General features: G+C 38.6%; 2 protein-coding genes across 6 annotated transcripts in view; one reads left to right on the top strand and one right to left on the bottom strand.

The window, feature by feature from the left end:
• The window catches only part of SUZ12 (SUZ12 polycomb repressive complex 2 subunit), a 30873-nt gene extending 17641 nt beyond the window's left edge, over positions 1-13232 (bottom strand). The window contains exons 1-6 of one of the 2 annotated variants that reach the window (XM_083353035.1): positions 12782-13232; positions 10935-10981; positions 10783-10847; positions 5975-6043; positions 2489-2538; positions 729-814 (exon numbers count right to left, since the gene is read on the bottom strand). In XM_083353035.1, coding sequence (XP_083209161.1) covers positions 729-814; positions 2489-2538; positions 5975-6043; positions 10783-10847; positions 10935-10981; positions 12782-13127 — 663 coding nt within the window. In that variant the 5' untranslated portion in view covers positions 13128-13232. The remainder of the gene's footprint in view (positions 1-728; positions 815-2488; positions 2539-5974; positions 6044-10782; positions 10848-10934; positions 10982-12781) is intronic. The other variant, XM_083353034.1, reaches the window with a different exon arrangement.
• Positions 13233-18344: 5112 nt separating this feature from the next.
• Positions 18345-24504, top strand: part of UTP6 (UTP6 small subunit processome component) — a 31281-nt gene continuing 25121 nt past the window's right edge. For 3 of the 4 annotated variants that reach the window (XR_014491315.1, XM_083353621.1, XM_083353620.1), the window contains exons 1-4: positions 18345-18540; positions 20199-20283; positions 22786-22827; positions 22906-22998. Coding sequence is in view for 3 of the 4 variants with exons in the window: in XM_083353621.1 (XP_083209747.1) it covers positions 18449-18540; positions 20199-20283; positions 22786-22827; positions 22906-22998 (312 nt within the window). In the remaining variant the exon portion in view is untranslated. Of the gene's footprint in view, positions 18541-20198; positions 20284-22785; positions 22828-22905; positions 22999-24167; positions 24341-24504 lie in introns of those variants that run through there. The other variant, XM_083353622.1, reaches the window with a different exon arrangement.

Here is a 24504-nt window from a genome sequence, read left to right as displayed (position 1 = left end):
TCCGGATTTGCCGGCTAATCTGATTGGCATGGAGAAGCTCGCATGCCAGAGCATCTTATACAAGGGTGCATCTTATAGACAGAAAAATATAGTAATCATATATCCACTTAATTGCTCATCAAGTCTTATCATTCTTCCAGGATTAAAAATTAGGTGGCAATTTCTAACAACCCTTTTCCAATGTGCCAAGAGATCTAAAGAGCCACAAGAAGTAACAAAGAGTTTTTGGCCTTTTGTTCAAACAAAATTTTTAAAAATTTAAGTCATGGGCACTTTTTAAGACTTATCATTCAGTTTTAAAAAATATTGTAAAAATCTTAAGCTACATTTTTAAAAAATCAACAAAGAGAAAAAGCCATCTATCCAAAATATTAAGCTTAAATGTTTTTAAATTAAAAGTTTAAATTTAAATTAAGAGTTTGAGGCAAAATGCTCCCTCTCCTTAGAATTCAGGTAAACAAACAGAAGAAAGTAAGACCTAATTAGAACATTATTTCATCTGGCAGTAAAATCTGAAAAAATCCAGTCCTTAAATGAGAGATATGAATAAAGCAACAGTGAAAGAGAAAATTGTCAAAGAAAACAAATGGCTTACTTATTTGGATAGTTTATAGCTTCTTATAAGAAACCACCTAGTTTTAATATCACCCTCTTCCTTTACCAACTATAACTTTTCCAAATTGCCTTTGCTTTTTCTAGTATTTTAACATTTGCTTTCTAGTACTTACTTTTCGCTTTTTGTGACAAACTTTTACGAGCAATACTTCCAGAGTTACAGAACTTTGTTCATTTTCTGAATTTTGCAATGGCTTATCTAAACAGTCAATATAGAAAGAGAAAGACTTAAAATCCTGAAAAGATTAGGAATTGAATTCTGCATGGCCAAAATATATTTACAGTAAGATATTGCTGGATGCTTTAGAAATGCCCACTTATCCCTAATAGGCGGCTTTCATGTCAGTAGGAATTGCCTAACGCAGGGGTAGGCAACCTTGGCTCTTTTATGACTCGTGGACTTCAACTCCCAGAACTCCTGAGCCAGCATGGTTGGCTCAGGAATTTTGGGAGTTGAAGTCTACGAGTCATAAAAGAGCCAAGGTTGCCTACCCCTGGCCTAACGTAACTACCATTTTTTCGCAGATTGCTCAAGACACATTGTTAAACAAAGCAGAATTAGGTAAACAGAAAAGCATTTGTCTAGTGATGTCCATTATCATACATTCTATATTTAAGCTTGACGAAAAAGCATTTTGTTTTTAATCACCTTAGTGGCAAAGCCAGATCTCAAATTCAAAAACATCTATTTATTACCCTTAAATAGAGTTGCAGTTGTTTTCCATCACTCAGAAATGATACAAAAGTTTATATTCTGAAATACTGAAACAAAGTCTTATGGGGTCTACAATAACCACCAACCAAATACAATTGAAACACAAAGGTCCAGGAGCTTTAGATTTAAGGGAATACCGTAGCACACTATTCTTCTTGAAGTTCAATTTTAATCCTTGGTACAGGTAGGCCTTAACTTACCACAATAGAGCCTAAAATTTCCATTGCTAAACAAAACCTCTGCAAAGATCTGACCTGGAAAGTTAATACAACCCAGGTGGCCAGAAAGGCCCAACAGAGACTTCACTTTCTCAGGGTCTTGCAGAAAAACAGGGTAGAACAATGGCTTTTATCCACAGGCTGTTAGGCTTTTGAATGGGAAATAATTTCATAAACTTTATGCATAATTGGCTTGCGAGGCCGGTGCGTTGTGCAATTAGCTCACATAGTGTAATAAGATGTAGGGTTTGTGTCACTGTAAGTTGGGGGTGGGGGCACGAAGGGAGACTCAGCCAATCTCAATGTATACATGGTTGTACTTTGAGAATAAAGGTTGATTCAAAACAGTAAATGAGTTGTGCACCATTTTATAACCTTTTTTGCCAGTTGTTAAATGAATCACTGCAGTTGGTTGTTAAGTGACTCATGTGTTTGTTAAATGAATTTCGCTTCCCCCACTGACTTTACTTGTTGGAAGCCAGCTGGGAAGGTTACAAATGGTGATCACATGACCTCAGGGTGTGGCAACCATCATAAATACATGCCAGTTGTCAAGTGCTTGAATTTTGATCATGTGACCATGGGGATGCTGCAATAATCGTTAAGTGCAAAAACAGGTCATGTCACTTTTCTCGGTGCCATTGTAACTCCAAATGGTCACTAAATTGATGGTTGTAAGTCAAGGACTATAACAAATGTTTACTACTCCACACTAATATACAGAAATAAAATCATTAAGATTGCATTAACTTCAAGCTTTAAAGCCAATTAATTAGTCTGACAGACTGGATATAACAAATACTTTGCAGAACAATAGTATTGTATAAGTCAAGTTTTAAAAGTATTTTTATTGTCTTAATTTATTCCCTAACTCTGTAACAAATGACATTTGTCAACTGAGAGAACAGCATCACAAAGGGAAAAGAGAAAAACTACTTACCGTTTTTATGGAAGAAACCGGTAAAGGTGAGATGTAGATGAGCAGACAAGCTAAATTAGGAAAATAAAAATTTACCGTAACTGATTTGAAGTTGTAACATTCTTTTAAGTATGCAAACAAAGATTTTATCCACTAAAACACTGCATTTACAAATAACACAAGTACCACTATACAACTACTTATATGAAACACAGCAAGTGTTATAAGTAATCATTTTGGCTCCTTTGCTAAAATAACACACATATTATTCACTGGGCGTTTCAAGTAGTTGGGATTAGATGTACAGATACTTCTGAATGAGACTGCACTTTTCCTTTGGAATCTATAGTTTAATTCCTGTTTTAGGTATTCTTGGTTAGCTTCAGCTTCAGTTGGCACTTCCTTACATTACACATACTGACCTAGCATTAGTCTTTAATTCCCTAATTGTCTGGATTAATGTTATATTCCACATTAGAATGCTTAAATTAAGAATTTTTCATGCTTGAAAGTGCAAGTCATTTTACTAATTATGACCTGTATTTACTTCATATGTGTCAAACTTTAAGCTGATCAATAGTATTCTGAGTCCAATTCAAAATGTTTGTTTTAATATTTAAAGGCCTCCACCAGACAAGACAAAACCTGGAAGATTCACTCACCAAACTGGCAATATAACAATAGGATGGGGATGAATGAAGTTACAATGCAATATATCTGAGGTCATTAGCTGAGCAGGCTGCTCTAAACAAAATAAGCCAAAGTTTCTGACCCGCTTGATCCCTTCATTATCTGCCTAAATTGTTTAGTTCTTGAATAGTCAATTTGAAAGAACAATGTCATAAATTTATTTTGTTAAAGTATTTATAAACAATTTGAGTTATGTAAATCACCACTCAAGGTATCTCACAATGTTTTAAAATTCAGTTTTGTAGAGGTCATACAACAGTAAAATCACTGAATAAGGATAGTATCCTAATCAAAACATTAGCTTCAACAGCCTGCTGAAATTAAATGACCCTTAACAAATAGCAACACCACTGGAGGGGAGTCAACTTCAAGGCATTCCATGAGATGGTACACTTTGTAAAAACAGGTAACGAGTTGGGCAGTAACTACATGAAAGTTATAATAGAAAAAAATGACTCAACTGCAACATATATTTCAGCGCTGGTGGAAGTTATTTTATTCTAGCATTACAATGACTATGTTGTATACTAATGAGAATGCACTCCAAAGAAATTTTTAATAATGCAGAGTTTTAAGCTGGCTGCTAATTATATGATTTATTAGGCTTGCTTTGATTTCTTTCTAAAAGAAGTATGCTATAACACTTCCTAGATATGAAGCATTAATGACCGAAAGCCTTGTTTATGGAATTAGGATAAACTGGGAGAAAACACTGCCAGCATTTATGACACAACTATGAGGGTTTTTTTCTTACTATACTCATCAAAGCTTGTCCCTTTCACCAACATGCCAATGTTGGTGATCTCAGGATAAAACTACTGTCAAGAACCATTTTAACAAATCTGGTATATATCTTGTTCAATGAAATTTAATCACTGGCATCTAAACTTACAAATTTAATAAATTTAACATCCCAGTATTTTAAATATTTTAAAGTACATGTTTATATTTTAAAAACAATCTGTAATTTCCTATCAAGAAAAATGATTGAAAATTTTATTTCAAAAGGACAAATAGGAAACTAACATCAGTTCCTAAAAACAAACTCATCAAGAAAAGCCACTAACTTAAGATCCTATTTAAGCAATCCCTCACTTGAAGGATTTTTTATATGTATTTTTTAATGTGTATGTTATGAGCCTATGTCATCCAAGAAAATTGAATTGGCAGCGGATTCACAGAAAATAAAATTGAGTATTTCATTAGAATCCTAATTTACAGTCCTAGGAAAAGATGTATTTGGCTTGAGAAATTAAAGACGTCTGTGTTTCCATTTCTGCATATAATGGAGCATCTTTTTGTCTTAGAATTCAAAACACTGTAATGCTGAACTTCAATGCAATCTAATCTGCATAGAAGCAAAGTGTGATAACATATTCTGTGCATAAAAGTACATGGCTCGTTCCCACAAAGTGCTTTACTCCCTAGAAAGGCACTCTTGGGAAATAAATTTTCCAGAATAGAAGCCATTTTCATCATTATCATAGATTTGCACATCCCTGATGTCCTACCCTTCATTTGCCACATTCTTTCATTACATAAAGAAATGCTAAGTTCTTTTGAATTGAATTCCAATTTCTAAAACAATTCAATAAAGGCTAATAAAAATGTATTACAACAGGTAGTGTTTGTTTCACTTCTTCAATAACCATTTTCCTGCAAGGTAAAATGGGGAAGCTGGCAGGAAGTCAGAGGTTGTAGTTACATTGAGGTCCTTGCTTAACAATGGCAACTGCAGCTGCTGGAACTGCCCTAGCTAAGCTGCACAGTCACGTGATTATTATTTTTTTGACTTATGACAATATTACTGACTTCCCAATCCCAATTAGCATCATTAAGCAAGAACTACCTTTATCATTTTTTTTCTAAAAAAGCTGAGAAGCTTAAGCTAAAAACATGTACAAAGACATTATTGAAGGAAATAAAATTCTTTAAAAGGAACAGCAAACATCATAGGAGTATACACCTATCAATCTCAATCACTAACATGTATTGCCTTCTTAAAAAAATAATTCATGCTGTGCCAAAAACCCAGAGAGAAGTCAGACCAATTTCTGAAAGATAAATAGGGCACTCAGCAGATTCCTTCTCCAGTTCCAATCAACTGAATTTCTAATTATATAAGAGTTTTTTTCAAATACTGTATTATTTCAGCAGGATCACATCCAAAACCTTTTTGAAATATGGTAGTCCAAAACTATGTTAAAGTACTGAGGGTAATAAAGTAGCACTTTGAACTGGCTCCAGAAGTCAAGCGACAGCTAATATAGCTATTTCAGTATGATATAATATGCTGAACATTTATTTATCTGCAAAGTCACAATATTTTTGAACATGGTTTAAAGGCAGCCAAAAAGAGCACTCTTTTTGGCTGCCTTTAAAATATGTTCAAAAATTTGCAGTATAATCTACGTAACGCTGATCCCAATCCACACAGTGCAGAGTAAATGGAAATTGGACTACATAATGGAAATCAAGGAAATTTCAAAAATAAATCAATTGGTGGATCCAGTCTATATACTACCCAAAAATAAATGTCTACAGAAGTCTCCTTCCGCAGATGCAACTTTATTATATATCATTTAGTGTTAACTGAGACAACACACTATCAAAGCACAAAACACACACATCTCTTTAACAGAAGTAATTTATGGATATTTTATTATGGGAGAAGCAGATGTAAATTATCTTAATCTACATCACATTTCACTTCTATTTCTGCATAAATTTTATTGACACATTTTTTTAATCTATCATGTATACATCGCAGTTGAAACATTGCTAGTGAAACACATTGGTTGATAAAACAAATGTTACCTTTGCAAGTCGTGTTCTCCCTTTGTTTTCTCTACTTTCGTCAGCATCCCGTCTACTCTGAAAGTTTTCCTGCAATAAAAGTTGGCTTTTGAAATTGCACTGATTTCCATTATGTAGTACAATTTTGTTGCATAAAAAAAATTCTTCTAAAAAATACCATCCTTCAGGAACCAAGCCCCAGGCATTTTTTTAAAATCATACTGAATGTATGAGGAGCATCCCAACAATTACTATTAATTTAGATTTTTTAATCACTAAGTTATCTACCAATCCTCCCCATTTTGGATATAATCAACCCCACCCCACCCAAATTTTAAAGTAGCTATACCAATAACTGCAAGTAGCTATATTTCCTTAAGTAAGCAACATACGCTATTAATCTTAGCATTAATTACCACATAAAAATTCCTGGAAACCATGCTACATTATTTGGTAGACTGATGCTAATGTTGAGCCACCAAAAACTGAGAAACATTGGATCATCTATAAAATAAAGAACCAACATAGGAAGCAATGCTGTAACTTCCTTTCAGGTTTTACTATTTCTATTATATTTGTTCTATAAATGATATAATCAAGCTGAGTTTGAAAACCGATAGAAGAGTATATTTGACTTTGAAAACATCCGCACAAAACAATAATACCGAAAAGGAGTACAGAATGCTCCAAACAGCCTTCTTATATCCAAGAAATCCCCAGCTACGAAGCTACAAAGAAGATGAAACATTCTGCATCTTCTTTACCAAAATGATGACATTAAATCAAGGATCTTTCATCCTTCTAAAATATTTTTCATTATCATGCACAGGATATTTTCTTTTTTTATGTTCTGGGTAGGAAGAGTTTGATTTAGAAATGCTAGAATTGGGTAGTGGTTCCTTTGACAATCCCTTCAAGCAACTGCCCTGCGTAGTCTGAAAACTAGCAATATAGCCTTGCCTCTGAACTGCAGAGATCCATTCAGTAATCTATTCAAGAACATGATTAGCTTTTGGGAATCCTAGCGTGGGGAGAGCTTTCAGCTTTCTACAGTATATATAAACAATCCTTTTTATCAGTAGCCAAACTTAGCTACCAAGCTTAGTTACCTTAGTTAGCTTTGTAGTCGAAAGGCGGGAGACTGCCTGAATCAGACTACTGGTACTTACAAGTTATGGTATCTAATCTATGTCCTGATCAATGTCTGGGAATTAGTTTTACTTTGATCACACTGTATCTATTTAAAGGCCTCTTATAGGCTAGCTAAAAGTAAAATAAATTGGACAGAGGATTTTCAGTGTCTAGTTTATTAGTACAATTGTTCACATTCATGTTGATCAATACCACACATTTTACAGCTGATCTTGAGCAACACTAGTTATGTTTTTTCCCCTACAAGTATATATAAATATTTAAAAAGATGAAATTTATACTATCTGAAGAGAATCTGGAGTAAATGTGTACAATCTAACAATGAGTGTACAGTTTTGTGGCAGCAAATATCCAGATATATTTCTTCTTTTTGCACATTGTTACCGTGGAATATTTGTATTTGAGAATGGTTAAGATTTTGATAGTAATAAAACTGTTGGAAACATCTTATTCAATTTTGTTCATATCAAAAATCAACCGACTTGGGAAAAAACAGCAAACCTGCTGTTATTTGGATCAGAGGTACGTCTAGAATATACTGCTTTGCAATAGATGTAGCATCTTTTTAAAAGTAGGCTTTTGGTTTATATGATGCAATTTTGCCTCCCATACTATTAATAACTAGAACAAATTCCTGGAAGAGATAATTCTAACAGCTGGATAGGCACAATTATCTGAATACCTGAATCTATTTCAAGTACCATTCTTTGATCCCAGGGCAATAGCAGAAGGCTAAACTAATGCTTGAGAATAACTGGAAATAAATTAAGGTATATATTTCATATAAAGAATTTTGGCCACAGAATCTGGAAATAATTTATTCTGCATGAAAATGTATTTCAGCTAAACATTTACAGCCTGGAAATGGGCTCTAGATCAGGGGTGTCAAACTCACATTTCATTGAGGGCCGCATCAGCATTGCGGTTGCCCTCAAGGGGCCAGGTGGGTATGGCCAGGGTACGTATGGCCTACTGGGTGGGCGTGGCCAGCTCTACATTGTTCGCATCAAGGGTGCCTGTGGGGGCCTAGGCAGGAGTGGGACAGATCTGAGGGTCTCTGGCAGAAGGAGGGTCTCTGGGCCAGGGCCAAGGCGGTGGGGGCCTTTACCTCACTGTTTCCAGGATGGCTTCGCGGGCCGCATGAAACCACTTCGCGGGCCGGATCTGGCCCCCGGGCCTTGTGTTTGACATGTCTGCTCTAGATCAAGCACTTGGGAAATAACAGGATTCTTTCACATATATAATGATAAGCAGGCCATGGCAGGAGACATATATTCTGGTCATGATCATGTTAGGTCACTATAATAGGCTATTGTGCGAGCACTCCAAAAACTAGAATGGTTATGTTCCAGCAGAAGCCAAGAGACCATCACATTTTTTATCTGCTCTACTTGCTAATTTCTAGGTTGAAAGGTGCAGACTTGAATCCTAACATGGAGAAGCAAAAAGCACTGAAATCTTATAAAAACCCATTCCATGAGTCAAGGCCTTCCATTCCACTGCTATTTAACGTATGTTGAATTGCTCTTCTAACCATAGTGTTCAAAATGTATACTTCCCTATAGGAATATATAGGGAAAATTCATTTCCAATCTGTCACTTATAAAGGAAGTTTTATTTCAGTGAGGGTTCTTCTAATTTTATTTTAACTTTATTTACCACTTTATATTAATTCATTAATCATGAAGCATCTTCTTACATTTACTTGAAAGAATAAAAATAATTTACAGGACAAAAAATCATTTATGAATATATTTTTTAAAGAACATGGCTAGTTAAACCAATCATTTTCAATACATTTATGGCATTATTTTGTGTTATATCTCCCCTAACTATTTAAAAACACTTTTAAAGAGTATGTCAATAAATAACTTTCAAAAATTCATCAGACTATATACAGTAATATCAATTTTTCTGGTTTATGAAACATTTTATTGGGACTTATGGACAATGAATTAGAAAAGACTTATGGTAGACTGATTTTGTATATCGTAACTGCAGCAAGATTATATTATTATATGAACAACAATGGAAAAATCCTCACAGTGGAGAAACAGATTGTAAAAATATCAGAATTTGCAGAAATGGCAAAACTAATCTGAAAACCCTTTGAAAGATTGGAACCTTATATGGACTTTTGCTGAAAGAAGAAATGAAATGATGATTCGTGGATTTGAAGATTAAAGCAGACTTGGATAAAATGAGCTGAAGGGATTTGTATATCAAAGGGTGGGAAACAGTAGTGTAACTTTCTCTTGAAAAGAAGTTCAGAAGTCATTTATTTATTCCTTATTTTCTTTTATTCCTTTTTTTATGTTTTCATTTGTTTTATATTCTATTAAAAATAATGTAAATAAAAAGTTTTTTCTAATTTATAATAGCTTCACTATCTAGCATCTTTGATTGCTTGTAGGTCAAATAATTACTTAAAATATCTTTTAAACCAGAGTAGATAACCTTTGATTGAAATAACTTATGATTCTACTAACAAATACTTTCAGTATAGAATACATCACACAATAGATATATTAATCATGATACACTTTTAAAGCAGAGCGAAGTAATTGTGTTATATGCAGTACAAGCTGGATACAGACTTTACATATATATCAATATTCATTAGTCATGCTTTTTAAAATACTTTCAAAACTGATAATTAATCTATACATCATACTGCACACATTGAAAAACAAATAAATTATGACAATAAAATAAATGGATTCAGTCTCAATATGGAGAAAAATATTCCAAGAAATTAGTTTCTAACTATGAAAACAAAGATTCAGAAGAAAAAATAAAGTCACACATATTTCTTCAACAGCAGTAGTCACTAACAAAGTTTCAGGTACATTGAATATTAGAAATTAATCCAAAAAATAGCTCAGGATTAATCATAGTTAAAACTTCATCTACTACCTTGCACCAGCAGCCATTAAGTCATTGTTCAGTCACAACAGTGTGAAAGTATTAATTTTAAATTACCAGAAATAGTTTTAATCACTGACATCTGTTTATTACATGTTAGAAGAATTCAGTGTATTTTCCTTACTAAATATATCCCATTACTTCAGACTGTGTCCTCTTACATTATAATCCCTGTATGTTTTTCATCATTGCCTAACATGCTACCTACCATATGTATTTAAAGGGCACTGCATCATTAATGTCATGTAACAAAATATCTATAGCTTATTACTAATACTATATTGCAAAGAATCAAAAGAAAATTTAAATCCACTAAAATAAATTAAACCCACTAAAATTCAAAGTTTTAGAAATGCTTACTTTAAAATAGCCAGATAAACCTTACAATGTTTAAAAATCAGCCACAATAAACAGAAAATTAGTGTTATAAATATGCAAAAAAATAAATGTGCATTTTTTGGTTATTTAGCAAGAGGTTGGAGTTACCTGCCTTGGTTACTGAAATTATATTAATTTATAAATAAATCACCGAGACAAATTTCCCAAAACTATCACATAAAATATGGCACATCAAACAAGCAAATGTCAAGCTTCCTCTGGATAAATGCGTGTATCAACTTCATCTCATTATGTATATCAGAAAAGTTTTAGTTTCAGCTTCAGTTATTGACAAGATACATGGACATATATTTATATAACTATTTTGTCACTTATTGGAAAACAAAGCCTGTTTTAATTACAGCTTGAGTTACCTTTTAATATTTGTTCGGGTATTTCTGTGGGACATATAAGTGAGAGTTCTATGCAAGAATATTGGCTGCAACAGAAAACAGGGAAAAAAATCAATCCACTGCTCACATGAGAGAATCTACGAAGTTAAAGACAAAGATGAATAGTTACTCACAGCTATAAGATTGCGGGTACGCAGAAATCTATATATTTGGGTTGGTTCTGTGAGGGAAAAATTGAAATATTCTTTACATAAAGCTGCTAATCTGAGAGAACTCACTAGCTTTTGTACAAGCACTACAAAGTCATACATAAAACATTCTCACTCATATCCAACCTGTGTTAATATATATTTCAAATATGAGATGAATAGGTGTTTTCAAATGGTGACCTAATAAATATCAGTATCACTTTGTTGCAGGGATCAAAAGAAAGTCTGTGGAGATTCTCAATCATCTAGATCATGTTTGTCCCAAAGGTGTTTTTTTTTTCTTTCCAAAAGGTAACTGGATTTTTTTGGTTTTTTTCTAAAGAAGTTTCACTTCACATCCAAGAAGCTTCTTCAAAGCTAAGTTCTGGGATGAGAAGTGGAACATTTTAAAAAAACACACACCAAGAAAAACCAGTTGCCTTTTGGAAAAAACAACTTTGGGACAGTTCACAGAAAGTACCACAGTTGGTTAATATCCTACTGTACAGCAATCAGGGACCCTCACATATACCAGAAACATTTATATGGAAATGGAGTGTACACAACCTTGTATATTGGAACCTGTGGTACAGCAACAGCTAGAGGAGCCAAGTAATGAGCATAAGGAAGAAAACAAAAAAAAAAAAATCTGACAATTTCAGTATTTTAAACTTTTCAAAATGCTAGCTGGGTTTATAGATCACATTACGTATCATAGCCTAGTTTGCACGAATACCTAATGCATTATTTACAAACTAATCAAAGCTGTTAATTGTTCTATTAGATTAAATAGTCGGAATTGTTTAGGTCTAAAAAAACCAGTCAACTAAAAACCAATCTTTCCATATTTTAGCTACAATATGTCAATGTTATATAAGGTATCATACACTGGATACTCATCCATCTATTTAACATGCTACAATACGCTTTTAACAAGTTACTCTTTTTTTGTTGTTTAGCTCAGGAGTGCGCATCAACCTCTGTAAATCCACTTCTCGTGCACTAGTGGTCTATACCTTCATTAGAGCACCTTAAAAGCCGAACTGTTAAGGCTTGTATTTTCGGAACACGGAGCACATTAAACCGATTACTGTATTAAAGACTGCTATATTTCGATTTGTTAAGGAATTCTCGAGGGTAGGAAGATGATACCGGAAACAACACAGTGTCGCTTTACAACACTCCATCCCCATCCCTGCGAGAGAGAGAAAGAGCGACCCCAAACGCAACTCTACCCCGCGGTGAGCAATCCCACGGCTCCCCCGAAAGCTCCCGGAGTGGGGAGTGCGTGCCGCTGGCTCATTAACGAAATTATTAGCCAGGCGTTGAGTTTCCCTAAAGAGACCGCCCGGACTGACAAGCCAGAGACGGAAGCGGCAAGCAGGTTTTCCTTTCCAGCCTCCGCCTCCCCGCCCAAAGCTCTACGGCAGGGGTCTTCAAACTTGGCCCTTTTATGACTTGTGGACTTCAACTCCCAGAATTCCTCAGCCAGCAAAGCTGGCTGAGGAATTCTGGGAGTTGAAGTCCACAAGTCATAAAAGGGCCAAGTTTGAAGACCCCTGCTCTACGGAGATTCTCAAAAGGTTCAGGTGGCGGGTGGTCCCCAAGGCGCTTTTCCTTCCCAAAAAAGAAAAGAAAAGAGGGCAATTGCCTGTCTTGGAAAAGCACCTCGGGGACTTTCCGCCCAAAGGATCGCAGGAAGAAGCCCCGCGCCGGGTCCCAAGAGCCCTTTGCCCCGCTACCGCGGCGCGACTCGGAGCGGAGGGGGGAGCGGCTGCCGTGGCCCTTCATCCCCTCCCACCACCACCACCGCCAGCGGAGCCCACGCTCACTCTCGAAGGCCTGAAGGAAGAGCTCGTGGTCAGCCTGGATCTGCTCCATCTTCGGTTTTTTCACCGGGGGCAGGGCCGCCGCGGAACCGGCCGCCGCGGAAGATGCCGACGAACCCCCGCCGCCGCCGGAATAACTGCCGCCTCCTCCTCCTCCGCCGCCGCCGCCTCCAACAGCACCGCCGGATTTGCCGCCTGGCGCAGCGGCTGAGGTGAAGCCGCCGAACCCCCCAGCGGCGCCTCCGCCCGTGGCGGTGGCGGCAGCGGCGCCTCCCCCTCCGCTCGGAGCACCTGAGCTGGGCCCCGCGTTACCCCCGCCGCCGCCGCCGCCGTGCTTTTGAGGAGCCATGAGGCCTTTCCTCCGGGGCGGGAGTCGGGCGTCAGGTGCAGACCGGCCGTAGGAAGGGAAAAGGGCGCGGGAGCGCTCGCAAGGTGAGGCGAGGAGGAAGTGGGAGCGCTTCAACTCTTCGGAGTGGCCCCGCTCGGGTCTCCTCAAGCGCCCTCTCTGCCCAGCCAAACCCGACGGCGCCGCCACCGCCGCTCCCGCCCCCTCCGCCGCCTTCCTACTGGCTCCCGCGATGGCGCCGTACCGCTTTATTGGCCGACCGAGAGCCCGCCCAGCCATGACGGCAGAATGATTCTGCGAGAGTTTGGTTGGACCGCGCGCTTCACCGCCGGGAGCTTCCCTTTTCCCCTCCCCCTCGTTCTTCCTTTGAACTGAATTCGCGGGAAAACGAAGTTGCTGCTGCTGCTGCCGCTGCCGCTGCTGCTGCTCCACCGCCGGGCCCCCCCCCCCCAACTTCCATCCCCGGCCCCGCAGTGCATGATGGGAAAGCACCAGCGACTGGAGCTCTGGGTTGCTCTTCTTCGAACCAGCGACGCGTGTCGGATTGCTAAGAGAAGAGGCGGCGGCGGCGGCGGCGGCGGCGTGAAAACTCCGTCCTTGTTTGGTGGAACAGTTTTGAAAAATCTGAGCGCGCGGAAAAGCGATCACGCGCTAGCAGAGCTGGTTCCACACGTGCTTCTTGCAGAGTGTACTTAAGGGTGCCATCTTTGAGATGTTATCTTCTTGGTCAAATTCTACAAGTAGAAATTAATGTCTCGTGGGAACGATCAATGATCGTCTCCCACCCCTGTTGCGAACCCGTTCTTAGTTGCAGGATAAGCGCGTCTTTCCTTCCGTCATCTCGGGGGAGGGGGGGAAATATGCTGAGGGAAAAATCTTGAGCCCTTTCTGATCTTCAAAAGTGATGGACATATATGTAAAATTTATTCCTTAGCACTGATGCTATAAAGTTTGAAATGTTCAAAATGTTTCTTCTCACAAGATCTCTGAGATGCAACCCAAATGCAAGTTTAAATCAAACAACTACGTGCCACAACATTGTTAAAGGATGTAATTTCTGTCTTGTGCAGGTGAACGTTTGATAATTATTAAACTCTAGCTTTTTTACAGTACGAAACAATGGAGGAACAAATATAAAAATAAAAGCATTACAAATGCTTTGAGTTGCTCATAGTAAAATTCCATGGAAGAGATGTGATTGCTCACTATATTTGTAAAACTCAATTGTTAACAGGGATGAGCTTTTGGATACCCACATAATAAATAAGCATTGAGTTGTTTTTACTGTGATCCTTAATAAATTTGGTGTATTCCACGGAACTCTTATCCATAGTGACTCTGCAGCTAATTAATACATGATAAGAAATAAAAGCAACAAGCAGCTTTGATCAAGCTTGTAATACAATAAATGTCACCTATCATTGTATAGTTTTTAAGAGGCTGGGGTACAGTCTATGCTTGCCTGATGGAATTGTTGAGTCTTCAGACAATCAGTTTGTTTTAGCTGAATTTGGCTCACTGATTTGTAAAGAAAATTAGTGTAGGCGGTGCAGTGTGGTCCACTGAGCTCTTGGAGGAAGGTGGAATAGATTTCCAAGAAATAAATATGCCATCTTCCTGATTCAGAACCTCTTTATCATCCATTTTAGAAACCAAGTATAGGAAGGATGATTCTTCATAAGGAGGGTTTTTTTTCTTTTTCTTTAAATGTGTGTGCCTTTGAGACAGTTTTTAATTCCTGGAATAGTTTTCTTGCCAATATTTTTTAATCATGGGTAGCCCTTATCTGCTTCCCAGGGACAGAGAAACCAGCCCAAGGTCACCCAGCTGGCTTTGTGTGCTAGTTTTTATCCTGTTGCCTTGACCCCTACAGTACAGCAAACCAGCTGTCTTGTCTTGATATTATGAAAGTATCACTCAGAAATTTTCATTTTCTCCAATGTAAAAAAAACTCTAATCAAATAACATATATTGATACTAAAAGCTTGTTTTCCATGGAAATTCCCAGATGTTGGGATAGTTCCAAACATTCATTATTTTGATCACATGTCAGATCTTTTATTGGCATTGGCATTGGAAGATACTTAATTGGAATTACAGTGAAAAGGATAGGGTTGGCAACTTAGTATTTAAGTTAAAGGTTTAGGAGCAAGAAGGAAAAAAATTACTATTTCCATGTAGATTAACAGAACATGAAACTTTCTAATATAAATCAATATTAATGAATATATAAAATAACAGGTCTCAGTGGCTTCATTTGTGGCTAATTTGGGTGATAAAATCAAGTAAATTTTACTGAATTGAGTGAAAACTGCATTTATTTAAATCAGTATAAGATTACATCCTGTGTTTCAGCAGTTAATACATGAATGATATTTGATTAGTATTTAAGAGAAAATTATAACCTATAGAGAATGATTCACCTACATGGTTGTCTTCCAGATGGAACCAAGGCACAGTTAATTTTGGGTCTGAATATGAATAATAAGAAAGATGACTCATAAACATGCTTAAGTTGTTAATATATAGTATTATATTAGGTAAGATCTCCTGAAATCTAGTCTGTTCAAAAGGAGAAAAGTCCCACAATTTTTGAACTTAGCTATTTGTCAGGATAAAAATTAAAAAAATTGTACAGTATTATATAGATTTCTGCTGCTGATATAAACACAAATGTTGCTAGTTTAACCAAATAAGACATGATTCTGCAGAATATTTTTTCCATACAGTTACTGCTTTAGAATATTTTAGTTTTGTCTCTTTGAAACTGCTGTTGGTGGAGAACCATCTTTGACTAGAGATTATCTGATCTTCTTGAAGCAGAAAAATGTGATGTGATTTCTTGAAATTACATTACATTCAAATGGGCTAAAGTGATCATTCTGATGCAGATTAATATGGATAATTCATATTTATTTGTGGACCCATATTTTGGTAGGAACTTAGAGCAGTACACAGATATACTTTACAAGAATTTGTACTGTAAATATCAGATTAACATATAGGTCTTGATAAATTTGCCCAAGGTAAAACTACTCTAAAAGTAATATGTGGTTAAAACATTGTAATAACAACAACAAATGAAGAACAGCCACTGTCATCTATTCATAATTCCTTTGTCTAAGACCTTACGTAGTCTCTGCTACTTAAAAAAAAGGATCCTTCACCCCATTAATTTTTTGTTATACTCTCAAATGGTGAACTTAAGGGCACATGGGAAACTTTTACAGAAGATTTTCTGAAGGAGGCAGGCACAAAAGACATTTCAAGTTGGATTTTAGTTTGCATTCCAAATCTACTGAGACAAATCAAGTTCTTTCTTGCCTGCCATACACTGCATCTGTTACTCAGGTCTGAATACTTTTGACAGTCCATAATGTTAATTGTGTTAAGATAATTAGAAGCAGAATATTCTTCCTGGTTCTCAGGTACACTTAGATAAGTTATCTAACACCTTACATATATTTGTCCCAGCATTTTTAACATCTTCCCCATTGTCTCTGTTTTAGCAATTTGCATTTATGAACTTCCAGAATAGAATACTTTTGAGATTATATTGTTCTGCCTGTATTTCCTTCTTTCTAACAATTATGAATCATATAGAATGGTTTTATCTTTGCTATGATGGAAACTATGCCCCAGTTATGACATTGTTAAAATTCTGACAAGTTTTCACACATGTTTTTAATGGTCAGTTGGCCAGTATTGCAGTGTATTGTAATATAGAAAACATATGAATATAAACCATTAAACAAATTTACTGAAGCAAGTTACATAATATTACATTGAAAACATATACATATCTGGCCTTACAAAAACCTGAGTAAATAAATCATGGAAGAATGTTTATTGAATTGGGATATTTCTGATAATCTTGGCTAATTATGGACGTTATTATTGTGGAAATAACATGGTTACCTGAATCAGTGAAACAACCTTAGCAGGCAAAATATACAGATAGTCCTCGACTTACAGCCATTTGTTTAGTGACTATTTGGTTACAACAGCAGTGGAAAAAGTGACATGACTGTTTTTAACACAACCCTTGCAGCATTCCTGTGGTCACATGATCAAAATTTGGACACTTGGTAAATGGCATGTATTTATGATGGTTGCAGTGTCCCAGGGTCATGTGATCACCTTTTGTGAACAGCTGACAAGTGAAGTCATTGGGAAGACAGGCTCAATTAACAGCTGTGTTACTAACAATTGCAGTGACTCACTTAAGAACTGTGGCATAAAATGGGGCAAAATTCACTTGACAATTGTCTGGCTTAGCAATGGAAATTTTGGTCTCAATTGTGCTGTAAGTCGCTGGCTACCTCTATTCTAAATCAAAATTCTGTGGCTATTGGTTTGTCCAAGTCCTATCTCAAATCTGTGTTTTATATGATCAGAAAGTCTCTCGCTTATCTTCCCCAAGCAGATTCAGACAACCAACATGTATTTTATTCTGCTTTACCTGGCATGGGCTTCTTCAGGGAATCCTGAAATCTAAGTTTTGCACCAATGAAGAGCATTGTCTGCTGAAGATTCCACTCTTGCCACTGGAGCAGCAGGGTGACTATTAAACACAGTTTAGGGATGCTCTCTATCATGAGATAGACTGAATACAGTGGGTGCAATACTTGCTCCTAGCCTACAGTTGCAGCACTGCATAAACCAAACAGGGTTTTTGACCCTCGGAAAGACAAAGCTGGAAGTGGAAAACATCCAATTGGTGTGCCCTTGTCTTCCTGCAAGGAAGCGAGTTTTCTAAGCAAAGCATCAACAAGCGATTCCCTTCATTCTCTGCCAATTCTGTTAATAGTACAGAATTGTACAGAGAAAGTCCCAGATTCAAGCCCTTGGTGGGACCGCGAAAATCTCCTCCATCCCAAACATAATTGCCGTGGAGGGTAGAGCTGGGTTGTTCCCATTTTGTACATTAACTTATAGCCAGACATGCAGCACAAGACGGCGTATGCCCTGCTATTTTGATTTCCCTGTCCGAAACCAGAAAGGCTGCAATTATTCCAGGAGCCACATGGTGGAAGCACCGGGGACCCTGCGTTGTTTTAGACCAGGGGTCGGCAACCTCGGCTCTTTTATGACTCGTGGACTTCAACTCCCAGAATTCCTGAGCCAGCATAGCTGGCTCAGGAATTCTGGGAGTTGAAGTCCACGAGTCATAAAAGAGCAGAGACGGAAGGGAAAGGAGCGGCCCGGCCCGGCCCGGCCCTTCGGCGTAGCTGGATTTTCGCTACAGGAAGCGGAGGGCGAGCGCTCCACGTGTGTTTCGTTTCGGCGTATTGCTCCGTCGCTCGCTTTTTTTTTTGCTGGTTATGGCTGAAAGGATCGAACAACGCATCGAGGACCGAATTCCCGAGCTAGAGCAGTTGGAGAGAGTCGGGCTGTTCACTCGTAAGGAAGTCAGGTAAAAGGGGGAGGTCTGTGAAAGCGGGGCGTTCACAATAACTAGGGACGAGGGTGGGAAGAGAAAGCGTGACAAATGCAGAAGTGGAAGGAGACCCTAGATGGGTCTACTTGCAGCAATCTGTTTTTGATTAAGAATAAAGCGTCACAGGGGTAGCTGTACACCCCCTTCTCCAATCTTGTGTCTTCCAAGTGCATTGGAATTTCTTTTAGTCCCAATACAAATGCATAAGAACACTTTTAAGGGAGGCTTCTTAAAGGCTTTTTGTTGGACATCCTAAAAGTCGTGTGTGTGTGTGTGTGTGTGTGTATGTATGTGTATGTATATATATGTGTGTGTATATAAATACTTAACATTAAGAAAACCAAGATCATGGCATCCGGCCCTCTCAATTCCTGGCAAATAGATGGGGAAGAAATGGAGGTAGTGACAGATTTTATTTTCCTGGGCTCCAAGATCACTGCAGATGGGGACTGCAGCCAAGAAATTAAAAGACGCTTGCTCCTGGGGAGGAAAGCCATGGTAAATCTAGACAGCACACTAAAAAGCAGAGACATCACCCTGTCAACAAAAGTGCGTATAGTCAAGGCCATGGTCTTCCCAGTTGCAATGTATGGCAGTGAAAGTTGAACCATAAGAAAGGATGAGCGCCAAAGAATTGAGGCCTTTGAACGTTCAAACCGGTCAGTCCTAGAGGAGATCAACCCTGACTGCTCTTTAGAAGGCCAGATCCTGAAGTTGAAACTCAAATTCTTTGGCCACCTAATGAGAAGGAAGGACTTATTGGAGAAGAGCCTAATGCTGGGAAAGGTTGAGGGCAAGAGAAGAATGGGATGACGGAGAATGAGGTGTCTGGATGGAGTCACTGAAGCAGTAGGCGTGAGCTTAAATGGACTCCAGAAGATGGTAGAGGATAGGAAGGCCTGGAGGAACGTTGTCCATGGGGTACGCGATTGGTCGGACATGACTACAACTAACAACAACAATATATAAATATGTACATACGTGTATGTGTATGTACACATACATAAACAAGTAGTCCTCGACGTACGACCACAATTGAGCCCAACATTTCTGTTGCGTGAGACATTTTTTAAGCGAGTTTTGCCCCATTTTGTGACCTTGCTTGCTACAATTGTTGAGGGAGTCACTTCAGTTGTTACTGTAAATTAGCAACACTGTTGTTAAGGGAATCTGGCTTCCCCATTGCCTTTGCTTGTCAGAAGGTCGCAAAAGATGATCACAGGCCCCCGGAATGTTGCAACTGTCATAAATATGAACCAGTTACCAAGCATTTGAATTTTGATCACGTGACTATGAAGATGGTGCAATGGTTGTAAGCGTGAAAAAACAGTCATGTCACTTTTTCCAGTGCTGTTATAACTTTGAACGGTCACAAAACGAACTTGTAAGTCGAGGACTACCTGTATTGATATGTGGCTCTCCTTCCGTCTTCCACCCATATATTACGCCACAACTTGTCCAGGGTAATTGGCTGGATTAGAAAAAAAAATCCATCAGCTCTAACAACTGAAAGAAGCTGTGCTTGACAGAGCATTTGCCTATAAAGTTGCCAAGAGTCGGACATGACCGAACAGCTAAAAATACTACTAATATGGATCAGAATTTACGAAAGGGTTCTGCCTTCATTTTTGCAGGGCTGTCATCAAGAAGGTCTCAGCTCTTGAATATAAGATACAACGGAGAGCACTTCACAAGAAAGACTTTATTAGTTATATACAGGTAGTTTTCTCACTCACTTTTTTTTCTATGCATTTTTATTTGTTGAGATGAACACGTCTTATGATACATTGCTTATTCTGCCACCAACTTCTTCAAATGGTTTCTTTCTCCAATGTGAACCTGCAATGGGATGCGTTAAAATATTACTTAGGGGGAAAGTAAACAGTCTTTCCATTACTTCACACGATGCTACAGGCACCTCCCAAAGAATTACTGAAAATAGAAAACATAATTGTAATCAATTGCATCTCGTGAGATTTTAGGAGAATTAAGAGCTATTGTAAATTCAGACTGTTTTGCATGACCTTTTTTTAAGTTTTAGGAATTTGGAGATCAGTAGGGGGAGTGCATACATCGACTTATGACCATAATTGAGCCCAAAATTTCCTTTGCTAAGCAAGGCAGTTAAGTTAGTTGTGCAACTTTTTTTGTCACAGTTAAGTGAATCACTGCAGTTGTTAAGCGAATCATGTGGTCATTAAGCAAATCTGACTTCCCCCCCCCCCCAATTGACTTTGATTGTGGGAAAAGCCGGCTGGGAAGGTTACAACTGGTGATCACATGAACCTGGGACTGTGCAACGGTCATAAATACATGCCAGTTGCCAAGCGCCTGAATTTCGATCATGTGACCATGGAGAGGCACACAAGATTACCGTTGAAGATTAATAATAGTTAGGCGTGTAAAACTCTGAACTTGCAACAAGCCATGTACCAACTTGTTGCCTTGGCTTAACACATCTGTGAGGGTTGTTTGGTCCTGCCAGCCACTGAGCAGGAATTCAGCCCGTGCTGCAGTAGCACCAGGCAATCATCACTGCTGAATCAAATTGAGGCTGCTAATTTATGCCTGGGGGAGCTTGGGACAGCAGGCAGGCAGGCAGGCAACAGTCCTTCCTTACCTTTGCAGTGGCAGTTGACCTGCCCTGGACCTCAGAGCCTCCAGCTCAAGAAAGAGCATTCCCCTGCCAAGGTTTGCTTTCCCTCCTTCCTCCAAAACAGGCTTAGTAAGTTAAGGTTCACTTAACCACCGTTTTACTAACTTAACAATTGCGGTGAGTCACCTAACAACTGTGGCAAGAAAGATCGTAAAATGAGGCAAAACTCACTTAACCAATGTCTCCCTTAGCAACGTAAATTTTGGGCTCGGTTGTGGCCGTAAGTCGAGGACTATCTGTACACACATGAAGACAGGAGATAGGAGAAAGCAGCAATATTACAGGAGTGGATAATATGTGACCCATCAGATCGCTGCTGAATTCAACTCTGATTCCAATGTTTGCTAAGACCGTTTGGAATTCAGCAAGATCTGAAGGTGTGTTGAAAATGTAAGAAAGTTGCACCCTGTCAAGCCGTTGGCCCAGTTTGCTGAATATTGCTTGGTGTGACTGTCCCCCAGGCATTCAGTCCTACCTAGAGGCACTTCACTGGGAGCTTTTGCTTATGAGGAGATGACTTGTCACTCAGCTATGATCCTTATAAAAAATAGATTATTTGGGACGTGTCAGGCCTAATCGATTGTTAATTGGGGAAAATGGTATTACATGAAACACGCGTGTTAGGAGAGGAATATAGGAAACGGTACATTCATTCACACAAAGGAGCCGTGCTGCAGGCTGATGGAAGTAGATTGAGGAAAGCAGAGCAAAGCTTCCCTTCAAGGGAATAATGGGTAGGCCTTGTTATCTTCTCCCCTCCCTCCTCTTTGGGGAAGCAGTTAAGTAGAGAACTTCCTGAGGAGATGGGCAACATATAAATTTAATAAAAAAACAAAGATGGGGGGGCGGGTTTCTAAGCAGGTGAGTAAGCAGAACAATACACTTCAATAAAAGCTGAAATGACACATTTCTTTATTTTAGAATGCCAAATGATTATAAATGGGGGGCAACAACCACTAAATCTTACTTTTGAACAGCGTGTTGATCACATAATATCTTTTGCGACTGCTGGGTTGATCCCCTCATTCCATTCACCGCCCTGAGTCCTTCGGGAGAAGGGCGGTATATAAATAAAATTATTATTATTATTATTATTATTATTATTATTATTATTATTATTATTATTATTATTATTGTTGTTGTTGTTGTTGTTGTTGTTGTTATTATTATTGTTGTTGTTATTATTATTATTATTATTATTATTATTATTATTATTATTATTATTTACTTCTTAGCCTTCAGCAAACTTTGAGGTTTCCTGCGTAGTATTAGTACTTGCCAGGAAGGATCAGGACAATAAATCTTGGGTTTCTCCCTAATTTGCAAATACATTCATTAGTGTGGATAGTGCTTGCCTGCCTAAGAACGAGCATCCAGAAAAACACTTTGTTATTGATTTCTTGGACTGGGGAATTAGAGTAATTCTTAATTAATTGTGTTATTGGCAGCTTGCTTCACTTGTAACTGTTATCATACATTGTAGAAATGCTAAAAATGTAAGACTGGACAGTAACAATCTATTCAGCACAGTAATCTTTGAATTATTGTTGATCTTTTTCTCTCAGTATGAAATTAACCTCTTGGAACTGATTAAGACTCGAAGACTGGTAAGTTACCCAGGGACTGATAATTTGAAAAAGCGTACTCAGATTTTTAACAGTGACAGCTGTGTTCTTTTCCTTTAGCGCATTGGTTATTCATTTAAGAAAGAAGAGATTGAATACTCCATTGTGCAAAGAATCCATGGCATTTTCAAACGTGCTACAACAAAATGGAAGGTAAACCTATCGTTATTACAGAAATGGCTTTTTTCTAATTTTTTGATGCTATTAAAAATAAATTAAGAGTCATCTTGATGTGTGAATCAGATACCTACAACAAAAATTAACATGTGCACTATCTCCATGTTTAGGTACCAGCATCTATTCCTTATCTCAGAAGCAAAATTGTTGTTAAGCGAATATATTGCAGAGAAAGAAAAAGGCTGCAAAGGCTGGTTCTTGAGATCACTCTGTGTGTGTGTGTGTGTCCCTCCGGGCCTCCATTTAGGGTGGCAAAGGCTTTTTGCAAAGCCTTTTGCTGCAGATCTCGTCCAGGCCCCTGTTTGCAGAGAACAGAGGCCTAAAGTACCGTGAAACCAAGGGAAGGAGTGTGAGGTTGGTAGACCTCACAGTTCTCTTGGCTTCCTTGTGCTTGCACTGCACTGTAGCATCCCCTCCTCCAATTTACATGAGACCAGCATAGGACCTCACCCATCGGGGTGGGGGTGGGGGGGAAGGCATTCCCATGCTCGTTACCTGGGACTCCCACTGCTTTCCGCTTAGCAACCTGTATGTCTCGGGGTTACGATGGCAGTTGGGGCTTCCTGGATTACATAAGTTAGTGTCATCAATCCCGGTCCAAATTGCCACCATAACCCAAGGCCTACCTGCAACCCACCTCCACCAGAATTGATAGGAGCGATGGGAGCTGCAGTTTAATCTAGAAGTTTTGTGGAGTGATACGTGGCATTGGTTGCCTTCCAGCAGGACCCGGGTGACGCATGGAAGGGAAGCCTTAAAAGTACAGCAATTTCTATATCGATTCTAAACATTGTTCGATATTTTCCATGAGCGGCGTGGTGGCCTAGTGGTGAAGACTCTCGCCTCCCACTCGGAAGGTTGAGAGTTCGATCCTAGTTAGTGGCAGATGTTTCTCTGCTAGGGTGCAAAGAAAAAAAGTGGCGGGAGTCTCGGGTAAGAATTGCAGGAGGGTGGAGCGGGTTTGGGAGGCCCAGCAAAAGCCACATGAGTCAAGGGATATTGGAGAAGAACTGAAGAGGCCCAGTGTAGGGAAGGGTTTGGGAGGCCCACTACAGGCCACACAGGCAGGAGTGACTTAACCAGAGCAATCTGTGACTTTTCCTATTGGCTTCCCCATTGACTTTGCTTATGAGAAGCTGGCAGGGAAGGTTGCAAATGGTGATCACGCAGGTCCCTGTTATATTATAATCACAAACAGTGTCCTCGAATGCCTAGATTGTGATCGTGTGATAGCAGGGGCTGGCACTTTGAGTATTGAGTGTACATTCATTTTTTTTCAGCACCACCGTAATTCTGAATGATTACTGAACAAATGGATGTAAGTTGAGGACTTACAGGACTTGTCGGTATATGCAGCTCCTGTTTCTAAAGTTGTTGCTCTCTCTGAATGCTTGTTTGATTTGCTTCTTTTCCCTCCTCTTTCATTTGTGAATTAATGGTCATGAGTTCTCAGCTGATTCCTTTCTCCTTTGTCTCACTCCA

Source organism: Vipera ursinii (genome assembly GCF_947247035.1).
Source record: "Vipera ursinii genome assembly, chromosome: 2".
In the NCBI taxonomy this organism is placed as follows: Eukaryota; Metazoa; Chordata; class Lepidosauria; order Squamata; family Viperidae; genus Vipera; species Vipera ursinii.
This window is presented reverse-complemented; position numbering and strand designations above follow the sequence as displayed.